The sequence below is a fragment of the Mustelus asterias genome, chromosome 8, assembly GCF_964213995.1.
Source record: "Mustelus asterias chromosome 8, sMusAst1.hap1.1, whole genome shotgun sequence".
Classification (NCBI taxonomy): domain Eukaryota; kingdom Metazoa; phylum Chordata; class Chondrichthyes; order Carcharhiniformes; family Triakidae; genus Mustelus; species Mustelus asterias.
The window spans coordinates 65809299-65821623 of record NC_135808.1 but is presented as its reverse complement, the minus strand read 5'-3'; the positions used below and the strand labels follow the sequence as shown (position 1 = coordinate 65821623).

General features: G+C 45.2%; 1 protein-coding gene across 2 annotated transcripts in view; it reads left to right on the top strand.

Annotated features, from left to right (window-relative positions):
• LOC144497205 (flavin-containing monooxygenase 5-like) overlaps window positions 1-10446 on the top strand; it is a 53627-nt gene extending 43181 nt beyond the window's left edge. For both annotated transcript variants that reach the window (XM_078218100.1, XM_078218101.1), the window contains exons 6-9: window positions 1678-1865; window positions 2835-3187; window positions 4516-4588; window positions 7810-10446. In XM_078218100.1, coding sequence (XP_078074226.1) covers window positions 1678-1865; window positions 2835-3187; window positions 4516-4588; window positions 7810-8152 — 957 coding nt within the window. In that variant the 3' untranslated portion in view covers window positions 8153-10446. The remainder of the gene's footprint in view (window positions 1-1677; window positions 1866-2834; window positions 3188-4515; window positions 4589-7809) is intronic.
• The last annotated feature ends 1879 nt before the right edge of the window (window positions 10447-12325 follow it).

The window sequence follows — 12325 nt, the reverse complement described above, 5'->3', positions numbered from 1 at the left end:
ACCTACTTGTGACACTAATAAATAAACTTTAAACTTTCCCCCTTCCATATCTCTGTAATCTCCTCCTGCCCCAAATTCTCCAAGATATCTTCACTCTGCTAATTCTGGCACCTGGAACATCCCTAATTTTACTTGCTTCACCATTGGTAGTTGTTCCTTCACGGTCCCAAGCTCCAAAATTCACTCAAACCTTTCCTCTTCCATTACTCTCTTACCTCCATTTAGCTGTTCCTTAAAACCTCACTCTTTGATCAAGCTTTAGGTCATCTGCGGCATTATCAATTCCTGTGCTTCCGAGCCAAAGCTTTTCTGGTGAAGAAATCTGGAGGGTTTTATTACATGAATACACCATGTAAATACAAGTTGTTGTGGCAGGTCTGTTTCACAACCTAGTCCAGTATTTGTTGTTTTAACCTGGGTTACACTCATTACTGTGATCCGCTGTCCAATAAAAGGCCACCTTTTGTTGCTGTATTCTGCAATACATCTACTGCATGTACATCAGTTACAAACATCAAATTTACCACACAGAAACTGGCTATTTGAGCTCAGTGAGCACAATGGAGTGTTAACGCGCCACGCAAACTTCTATTCACCGCCTTTTCATTGAGCCCTATCAGTATACCATTATATTCCTTTCTCCCTCATATTGTTATCTAGCTTTCATTTAAATGCACCTAAGCTATTCACCTCTATTACTGAAAGTGGAAGCAAATTCCACATTTCAACCCCAAAATAAAAGCAAAATACTGCGGATGCTGGAAATCTGAAACAAAAACAGAAAATGCAGGAAGAAGTCAGCAGAAGTCTAGCAGCATCTGTGGAGAGAGAAACAGAGGTAACATTTTTAGTTCACGTGACTTCTTCTGAAGACCTCAAAATGTTTGCACAGGTATGTCCACAGCACGGAGGATGGCTACGTACCAAGTACTTTCTGCATTGTGAGAAAGCTGGAACCAGCTATCCAGTAGGATGCCCAAAGCTCGGCTTCAAGAATGCTCAAAAACATGACATGAAAGCCCTAGACATCAATTATCATACCTGGGAGTCACTAGTTGATGACAGAGGTAAATGGCAACACTTCCTGTGGGTTGGTGCACACCTCCACAATTACCAGTGGCAACAGAGGCCAAAGCTTTCTTTGATTCTTTCATGGGATGTGGCAGGGCCAGTATTTGTTGCCTGTCGCTCATTGCCCTTGAACTGAGTGGCTTGCTAGACCATTTCAGAGAGCCAGTTAAGAGTCAAACACATTGCTGGAGTCACTTTTAGGCAAGACCAGGTAAGGACGGCAGATTTTCTTCCCTAAAGGACATTAGTGAACCAGATGGATTTTTGACAACAATCGTCATTAGATTTTTAATTCCAGATTTTTTTTATTGAATTCAAATTTCACCATCTGCCGTGGTGGGATTCGAACCTGGGTCCCCAGAACATTACACTGGATCTCTGGATTAGTAGTTCTGACAGGAGCTTCTGGATAATTAAAAGTGGGAAATCTATTGGGATTGTTTTTCTTTCCCTTTCACCGCAGCCCCTATCCAAATCTCCAGAATCCGCTGAACATACTTGGTTCCCCTTGGGGGAAAATCAAATGCAGTGTTAATGTTTATCTGTGCATGCACATGGGGCAGAGTTTGAAACTTAATGTCCTTGTGTTCTTGAAATGTTCCGTAGGTATTTCTGAGTACGAGAAGAGGTGCCTGGATAGTAAACCGTGTGGCTGTTAGAGGATTACCTGGCGACGTGTTGTTTAACAGTCGCATTAATACCTGCGTGCCTTTATCTTTTGCTACCTGGTATGCCGAAAGGGACACGAACCTTCGTTTTAATCATGCAAACTATGGCCTGCAGCCTAGCCACAGGTTTGTAATACCCAGCAGTGTTTTGTTCTAGGAGACTGAACACTGGCACAATTTTCTCTCTCCCTTAAGTCACACGTTAATACCTACCTCGTTGACCAACCTCTGATGGCCTATGCTAATGGCCCAGAGTTTGCAGTCACCACATTTGTTCTTCATTACACTTCCCCACAGTCTCTCCATGGTTTTCTTTTGCAGGGTGAATTGCAGTTCTGTGAGATCATTTTCAGCACCATGCCCTCTACCTGAGATCTGTGCTGTGTGTGAACAGGGTTACCCACAGCATGTCTCAAGAACGTGTCTCCTCACCCAGTCAGCTTGAATAATCCTCACTGAGACAGGTGAAATTGAAAGCAGAAAGTGTCAATTAGGATCATCAATTGAATCTCAAAAAGAGCAACAGAGGGAAAAGAAAGATGGGGTTAAGAAGGAGTGAGAGATGAAAGAGACCCAATGAAAAAAAAAACATTTTAAAATATTTCCGAACAATTAAAATCTAAAGGAATGAGATACTTGGGGATTTCATTTCCCCACTCAACTTGTGTTTCTGGGAATATGGTTACTTAGACAGTGCTGGTCATCAGACAGTATGTGAATATGTATTTTCTCGTACCTTGCCCCATACTCAGAAGAAGTGCCCACCTAGTCTCGAATCTATCTTCTTCTCATTTCCGTTCTTCCCTATGTGGCGAATTCAATCTGTGCTCTTCACACCTCCTGGGTTTTCACTCTTTGGGCGGGGAGGGTGGGGGGGGAGGTGGGGTGATCACATGAAGGGGACCTCCATCCTCGTGACCTCCAGTCAATAAATTCCTTTGCTTTTTATTGTAATTGCCCACCATTAGCTGGCAGTAGTTATATATTCGTTGGTACTTCCATTCAATAAGTTATTTTGTAAACCTGGACTGTAACTTCGATTGATGACACCAATGTACTCCAGTCATTATTGCTGGGATGTTATCTCTATTGCAGTTTTTTCAGCCAACATCCAACAGTCAATGATGAATTACCAAATCGCATTATATCGGGTGCAATACTCGTGAAACCTAATGTGAAGCAATTTACTGAAACTGCTGCCATCTTTGAAGATGGCACAGTGGAAGACATCGATGTTGTTGTTTTTGCAACGGGATACGCCTTCTCTTTTCCATTTCTAGATGAATCTGTTGTTAAAGTCAACAAAAACCATGTTTCTCTCCACAAGTATATCTTTCCACCTCAGTTGGAGCAGCCAACTCTGGCCATCATTGGTCTTGTCCAGCCAATAGGAGCCATTATGCCAATATCTGAACTTCAAGCACGTTGGGCCACAAGGGTTTTTAAAGGTATGAGGACACTTACAATATTTAATACTTTTATATCCTTCATTTTTATTACATGTGATTTGCATAGAGCTGAACAAAGTAGTGTATGGCATGGTGTGTTGCTGAGGTAATGCCATTGTTTAGATATCTTGTTGCCAAAGTGAAGATTCACGATTTACCACAACTCCTTAAGTGCTCTGTCGGTTACTGAGCCGAACAGATCAGAAGGTCACAGGTTCAATTCTCGGCATATGCTGCATTATGGGGCGGCACGGTGGCACAGTGGTTAGCACTGCTGCCTCAAAGCACAGGGACCAGGGTTCAATTTCAGGTCTCGGGTCACTGTCTGTGTGATGTTTGCACATTCTCACTGTGTCTGCGTGGGTTTCCTCCGGGTGCTCCGGTTTCCTCCCACAGTCCAAAGATTAGGTTGATTGGCCATGCTAAATTGAACCTAGTGTCAGGGGGATTAGCAGAGTAAATGTGTGGGATTACGGTAGTAGGGCCTGGGTGGAATTTTGGTCGGTGCAGGTTCGATAAGCCAAATGGCCTCCTTCTGCACTGTAGGGATTCTATGATTAAGCTTTGTCTCTTTGATCACACTTTTCTTTGTGTTCTTAATTGGGAAATGCAAATTTGCTGCGAACTGGGAGGAACATAATTCGTCAATCGCTCTAGATTGCCAGCTGGTGGCGAGCTTGGGAAAGAATGTGTGGATGCTGAATAAGAACAATATTGAGATGACCATGTTGATCTACCAAGTAGTCACTAGTGATTACTTGTTTTGAATATTACATGCAGAATCCCCCTCCAGGTTTAAGGTCCAGTTGATTGGCAATAGTTAGCAACTTCTAGTGGGAAATTGAGGGGAAAATAAATGTGATCAATAGAGACTTTGCCAGCAGTCATTGCATCTGCTTTAACCTTTTCTTTCTCAGCTAATCCAAACAAAAGAATGATTTAACTTCTTCCTAGGACTTCCGCTCAGTCATTAAGTTTCAAATTACCTCAGTCCCTTTTTTGTTTTTCAACTCTTGTTTGTAGTGCACTGTGAGCTCTAGCCCTGTATTCTAGCTTCTTAATCTAAAAAGAAACTCGCAGTTGATGCAATGAATTCAAAGAGGGCTCTTTATTGTTAATTGTTAATCCCCATCTTTCTATCAATCCTTGGTGATTCAATCGCTAATCAAACAGCAAGTTAAAACATATTAGTTCATGTCAAAGACGGCACTGTGCTGTTGCAAGCTGGTAACTGTGTTTGCTTTAACAATATTGATGCGGTAAGCTCGATTAACAATGTGGATTCACCTTGTGAACAATGGTCTTTTGCTTTTGTATTCATTTTCCAGGTTTGGCTAAGCTGCCTTCAGTTAGCACCATGATGGCAGAGATCACAGAGAAGCAAGAAAAAATGGTCAAAAGGTATTAAAATACATAGAACTTGGAGCACCAAAACAAGCTGTTCGGCCCAACAAGTTTTTGCCAGAGTTTGTGCTCCATTCTTGTCATCTACCTTCTATTTGCGTCTCCCTCATTTGTTTATCTAGCTTCCCTTTAAATAGAACTGTGCAATTAGTCTCAACAACCCTTATGATGGTGCACCCCATATTCTAACCATTCTTTGGGTAAAAGCATCTCTCCCAAATTCCCAATAGGATTTATTAGTGACTGTCTTATATTTGTATCCTCGAGTTTTGGACTCTTCCACAAGTGGAAAGATATGCCCTCGTCTACTCTCTCTCACCCTTTCATGACCTTAAAGATCTCTATCAGGTCACCGCTTGGCATTCTGCTTTCTAGGGGAAAGATCCCCAGTCTGTTCTGCCATCCATGCTAAGTGCATATGCTCAGTTCCAGTAACATTCTTGTGTGTCTTTTTTTCATCTTCAGTATCTTTATATTCTTTTCATATGGAGACCAGGTTGCACGACGTGTGGCATAACCAATGTTCTATAAATAGTTGATATCACTTCTTTGCTTTATCATAGAATCCCTACAGTGCAGAAGTAGTCCATTCAGCCCATCGAGCCTGCACCGACCACAATCCCACCCAGGCCCTATCCCCGTAACCCCACATATTTACCCTGCTAATCCCCTGACACGAGGGTCCATTTAGCATGGCCAATCAACCTAACCCGCACATCTTTGGAGTGTGGGAGGAAACTGGAGCACCCAGACGAAACCCATGCAGACATGGGGAGAATGTGCAAACTCCACACGGACATGTTACACAGACATGTTACACAGACATGCTATGACGATGCATTTTATACACCAGTAATCCATTTTATATCTCAACTCTACTCACTGTCTTCATTATGTTTTACTACATATTGTTGAGAGCTCCATTTCCCCTCTCTTCCTTTATGCTAAATGTCAGTGGCACTCTGAGAACCTTAGAGAATAAAAATCACAAAAGAAAACTCACGCATTGGACCTGAGTTAACTCAAGAGCCTTTAAAATTTTGGGTGGTAAATATTGAGATAAACCCAATAATATGAACAGAAGGCAATCTCTGCAGTAACCTTTATCTGATGGGTTCATTTTGAGTTGGACGTACACTACAGAACAGTTAAGAATCAGATCCATTATATTCTGTGGAATAGGGTGTTACCTTGGCAGAGTTAGTGTGTGAGTGTTCAGGGAAAATGTATCAAATTCTAGCATTAATTCAATAGTTGCATTAGCTGAAGAGTGTACTGCTACATGATTCAAGTGGTCATCCACCTATTCGATAGGAAGAGTAAGGTCAGGGAAATAAGTCAATGCCTATTTATGAGAGAAAGGAGGGAAACTCTGACACCAGTAGATACAGTATAGTGAAGTTATCTGGTGGGTATTTAAGACAGGAAAAGCACCAGCAAGACCATATGCTGTAGAGAAGGCGATCAAAATCCCAAGACCTGTCGCTGTGGGTGAGATTCCTCACAAAGTACCCATGAAGACAATATAGCCTAACATGGCTGGTAATACCCTGAACTCTCAAGAATCCACATGCAGTACAGTAACTCGTATATGCCTGCCACCACTGATCCACACCCCTTTCTATTCCCATCACAGTTCCATGCCATCTGGCTGCCCCCAAATAGAAAGGAGTTACATCAGTCAAAAATAGTCTCCCCCACAGGGGACAAAATAAAGGGTAGAGTGTGCTTAGGTTTTACCTGCATTCTAGGTGAGGGAAAGAGATGGGAAGTCACGTGATGTGTCACCTGCCTGGGAACAGCTGATTTTCAGTATATTGCATTTGCTTTAGTTAGGGGGTGGGGGAATGGTCAGGGGCTTGCCATGACAGAGACTGCAGGAAGCCACTGTCCCAGGGAAAGAAAACTGATGGCATTGATCCCATGTGTCTGTTGCCAGCATTGAAGTATGGGTGCAGAATGTGTGGATGGGCGTGAGGGATGAGGAGGTGAGTGCAGTACATTACTGTTCAGCACTTCTGATTGTTTGCCTCACTGGTAGAACTCTGACACCCATCTCCAATTTGTACATCTTATATAGCATCTTTCTGTGTTCATTCAGCTTTGAAGATGATAAAGGAATCAAAATATTCACTTTAAATTATGGGTAACAGAGTAAAGGACTGTGTGCTTTTTATGGAACAATTAACATTTATGGAGCTAAATTCCTGATGTATCATAAAAAATCACAAATTTAAATAAAAATGGGATGTTGCTGAAAAAAAGACCAATCGGAGTCAAGTTGTCTGGTTTAAACATCAAACAATGCTTGGCAGTTAACTGCCAGTCACCATCAACTAGTGCATTCTCCATGGCAATGTCTCTACCAATCAGAGTCCACTTGCCAACCAATCAGCACTGTCTCCTCATACAGTATAAATTTGTTGTTTTTCCCCTTACGTTTGGTATTCGTGTGAATTGTCCTGATGAGTGCAAGATGAAAAGCTTCGACAAAAAAGTCTTTTTTTCAGCAATACTCAAGTTCTGTACTACCAAACGACTAAAGTGCTTTCCCCTCCCTGTAGAAACAATAAAAAAATTCAAATCCTTCTGGCTCAGCACAAGTGACAGTCCTGAGGTGATCTGCCACTAATAATGGGGATTGACTTGTATCTAAATAGCCTGCTCTTGCTTCAAAGAATCTTAGTATCTTTTATTACATTAAGGGTGCTATATAAAATGCAATGAAGGTCCCAAATCATGACTCACTATGTGCAATGCCATGGAACCTCAACTAATATTTTTCAAAGATCTGAGAAAATATTGATTGTTCTTGCCTTAAAACATTTTTAACTCTTAGAATTATAGGAGTTTATTATTGAAGAGTGTACTGCTTTCAGGTTTGCGTATAAGCTTCCACGGTATTCAACTCTTGGTAATTGCACTGCAGGGTGGCAGTGTGTTTGTTGATCTCAAAGAACAGAAACAAAAGCTAGTGAAAATGTTGATTTTCCAGTGACACTTGGTGTGAACATTGAGTGAAAAAGGGAGATGAGCTTGGCTATGATAGCTTGCTTGATGTTCACAGTAAGAATTCCCAGCGCACTGAAGGCTGCCAGCCCCTTGGAATGGTAACCCACCATGGGGTAGTGGCCTGCAGGAAAGCAGGACTTGGAAATTCAAGGCAAAGCCAGAAATTTGTTAAGTTGTACATCTGTCTGTCTCCCTCTCTCTATAAGGTATGTTCGCTCCCAAAGGCACACCATTCAAGTTGATTACATACCCTACATGGATGAATTAGCGGAGCAGATTGGTGTGAAGCCCAACTTGAAGCGACTCCTGTTCAGTGATCCACGGCTGGCATTTCAGGTTATCTTTGGCCCCTGTTCACCATACCAGTTTCGACTGACTGGACCCGGAAAGTGGCCAAAGGCTCGGGAGACCATCTTCACACAGTGGGAGCGCATCATCAAACCAACTAAAACACGTGCGGCCATGAAGACTCAGCGAGAATCGGTGTCATTGCTGCTGAAACTCATGGCTCTATTAGTTGCCCTCAGTGCTATTTACCTGTTTCTCTAATTCGTAACAAGGTTTTCCTGAGGCCCTTTGTGCCAGCTGATTAATGATAAGAGATTCAGATTCTGATTGTTTAAATGTGACGTGCTTTGATTCTTGTGAAATATGTTCCAGAAGCTGCAGTTCCTTGAAATGAATCAGATCTTACATCTGCCTCTGCTGTTGTTGTTGATTTAAGGAATAGTTTGCCAAGAATCAGTCTGCCAACTCTGAGTGCTTTACTTTAATGAACAAAACATTCCATATGATACTCATTTACAAACTGAATAACCTTTTTTTAATTCATGAGCTATTAACGTGTAGAATATTTGGGTCACGTGTTCTAAGAAAAGGGAACTGAAAATGTATTTTTAGAAATGCTATGGGAACTAGATTTTTTTTTTGCTGCAACACTTGTGTCCGGGATGACGAGGTTAGCCACTTGATGAAGGTACTTGTGATCCGTGCCCAAGCTAACATTTCAGGAGTGGAAGGGTAGGGAAAGCAAGAATAATATTTACACGATTCATGATAAATGTTTCTTAAAGAAAAAAGTTCTTAGAGAAAAGTTAGACCTAATTCCGGAAGAGGAAATAAAACACACACCCCACAGATCCTCAACTTTGTTGAGTTGGTAACAATCACAGCCCCGCTCAAAAGATTGGAGCACATAATTTGAACAGATACTCCAATACGGGATTGAGGAAAATCCACTCCCTGAGCTGAATTTTACAGGGATGTATTACTCACACCACCTCTCGACCTCTATAGAAAAGTCAGTCACAAGACAACCTATATTTAAAAAAAGGCTGCCCCACAGGGATAATACCTGGGGAGTTGGAGCTTTAATGAGGTAATTTTACACCCCTCAGGGAAAGGAAGTCTGACCACTCTGATTGGCTGGCAGCCAAGTCATCCCAGAAGCCCCAGAACTCATTAGTGGCCACTGTTGGGACCACAAGCATTCCTCAGGAGAAGATCCATGGCAACCAGACTTTGAACCAAGTCCAGAGTACTTGACTGGGGAGGGATCGGCGACCCTTGGGATGGTGGTCGGGCTCACAGAAGAGGGAGTAACATCTTGAAGAGGAGTGGTGCCGCTGATGGGCACAGGCCATCCCCAAATGGAGGTATCCCCTTTTCTTCCTGCCCTGAGGTGGTGAAGTAGTAAGGCTGGCCTTCTTCATTCCGCCATCCCCAGTTGGGCATGGAAACAAGCCCTTAACTGAAAGTTGGCACCCAGGTTGATAGGGTTGTTCAGAAGGCGTACGGTGTGTTAGCTTTTATTGGTAGAGGGGTTGAGTTTCAGAGCCAGGAGGTCATGCTGCAACTGTACAAAACTCTGGTGCGGCCGCATTTAGAGTATTGCGTACAGTTCTGGTCACCGCATTATAGGAAAGATGTGGAAGTGTTGGAAAGGGTGCAGAGGAGATTTACCAGGATGTTGCCTGGTATGGTGGGAAAATCGTATGAGGAAAGGCTGAGGGGCTTGAGGTTGTTTTCGTTAGAGAGAAGAAGGTTAAGAGGTGACTTAATAGAGGCATACAAGATGATCAGAGGATTAGATAGGGTGGTTAGTGAGAGCCTTTTTCCTTGGATGGTGATGGCTAGCACGAGGGGACATAGCTTTAAATTGAGGGGTGAGAGATATAGGACAGATGTTAGAGGTAGGTTCTTTACTCAGAGAGTAGTAAGGGCTTGGAATGCCCTGCCTGCAGCAGTAGTGGACTCGTCAACATTAAGAGCATTCAAATGGTTATTGGATAAACATATGGATGATATTGGAATAGTGTAGATTAGAGGGGCTTTAGATTGGTTCCACTGGTTGGCGCAACATCGAGGGCCGAAGAGCCTGTACTGCGCTGTAATGTTCTATGTTCTATGTTCTAATATTGGCCCTTTTAGGACAGAGATGAGAATTTTTTTTCTCTGGGGTCTGTGCGACTTTGGAACTCTCTGCCTCAGAAGGCAGAGGAGGTGGGATCATTGAATATATTTAAGGCATAGGTAGATAGATTCTTGTTGGCAAGGGGAATCAAAGATTATCAAGGGTGAATGGGAATGTAGAATTCAAAACATAAACAGGTCAGCTATGAACTAATTGAATGGCGGAGCAGGATCAAGGAGGCAAATGATTTATTTCTGCTCCCAATACACATGTTCATATTTGAGGCACTTACTCAGCCGCCATAACCAATAACTGCTAGCATAATGCTAATTAAATTACGCTTTGATCTCAAATTGTATGTGTCTCAAAAGCTCCGATCTGAACTTTTAAAACAATAGAAAAAGTGAAATATTAAATTAGTTGTTCCATCCATTATGTTGTGAAATGTTTTTTCTTCCAAACATCTCCTTTTATATTTTATAACATAAACTGAAATTTGGAGTGACTGTAGATCTATTTAATATTGGTCATAGAATCCCTACAGTACAGAAGAGGCCATTCAACCTATCGGGTCTACACCGACTTTCTGACATAGACTCAAAATGGTAAAATTCCCCCCTAAGTGCTGAATCCGGGTGTCAAAATAGATCCGCGCCTGGAATCCTCTTGCCAGCGCGCCCATACGCGTTTTGCTGGCTCCGGCCCGATCCGCGCTGTGGGCGGGGCTTAGCGCTGGTGGACCGATCGGAGCTCTGAACTGCGCATGCGCAGTTCGAAAAAAATCTGACAGAGCGCGCCCGGGCGCGAAAGAAAGAAAAAGCAGAAAGCGGAGAGAGCGGCTCTGTGACGATCATCCTCTGGTCGGGGGGGGGGCGGGGAGGAGGGAGGGCGGTGGGGAGGGGTGGGGGGAGTGGGAGGAGGAGGGGTGTGGGATCCAGATCATCCTCTGGTCGGCGGGGGGGGCGGTGTGACCAATCATCCCCTGGGGGGGGGGGAGAGGTGTGACCGATCATCCCCTGGGGGGGGGGGGAGAGGTGTGACCGATCATCCCCTGGGGGGGGGGAGAGGTGTGACCAATCATCCCCTGGGGGGGAGGGGGGGATTGGAGGGGAGGGGGTGTGACGTCTCATCCTCTGGGGGGTGGGGGGGGTTGGAGGGGGTGTGACGTCTCATCCTCTGGGGGGTGGGGGTGTGACATCTCATGCTCTGGGGGGGGGGGGGAGAGGAGAGGGGGTGTGACATCTCATGCTCTGGGGGGGGGGGGGGGGCTGGAGGGGAGGGGGTGTGACCGATCATCCCCTGGGGGGGGGGGGGGGGGGGGAGCGGTAGGAGAAGGGGTGTGACATCTCATGCTCTGGGGAGGGGGGGGGTGTGACCGATCATCCGCTGGTGTGGGGGGGAAGGGGAGGGGGTGTGACGTATCATCCTCTGGTCGGGGGGGGGGTATACTACCAGCCACAGATTACTCTTCCCTGCAGGGGCAAGAGAGCGGGAGAGGTGGCTGTGGCTGGTAGTGTACCAATGATGGCGAATCCCTTTACAGGCCCAGCTTGGTCCTTCTCCAGTGTCTCCTCTTGGACTTGTACTGATCTTGCAGCCGGTTTTCATGCGGATCCACTGTGGAATCGGCCGGTTCTGCTTCATCTTCCTGGCGAGGAATCGCTTCATCCTGAAGGTTTTGTGGGATGGCATGGCCGCACGTCCACTCCGGCAGGAGGGATTGGCCGCAGACTATAGCGGACCCCCCCGACCCAGAGGATGATACGTCACACCCCCTCCACCTCCCCCCCTACCCCCCGTCCCCAGAGGATGATCGGTCACAACCCCTCCCCTCCCACCCCGCCTCCACAGAGGATGAGACATCACACCCCCCCCCCCCCAGAGGATGAGACGTCACACCCCCTCCCCTCCCACCCCCCCCCCCCAGAGGATGAGACGTCACACCCCTTGTCCTCCTCTCCCCACCCTCCTCACCCCCCGACCAGAGGGTGACCTGGGTCAGAGAGCTGTTGCAGTCTCTGACCCCGCTCTTCGGAGGCTGCAGCGGCGCCTTCAGACTTTTATTCGGCAGGTCGATTACAGCGCGGACACGGATCGGGCCAGAAGACGGTATAGTGGGGTTTGGTGGAAGAGTTGGGCGCGCGGTTCATTAAGTCGATTTAAATGCATGCATGCGGGCCGCCCGATTTGGGCGCGGGCTGGACCCGCGTCTGAATCGGGTGTCGGGTGCTCAGATTCGGGTGCAGATCGCGTTAAAGGCCCGACGCCCAAATTTACCGCGATTTGGGCGCAAAGGTTTGGTAAATTCA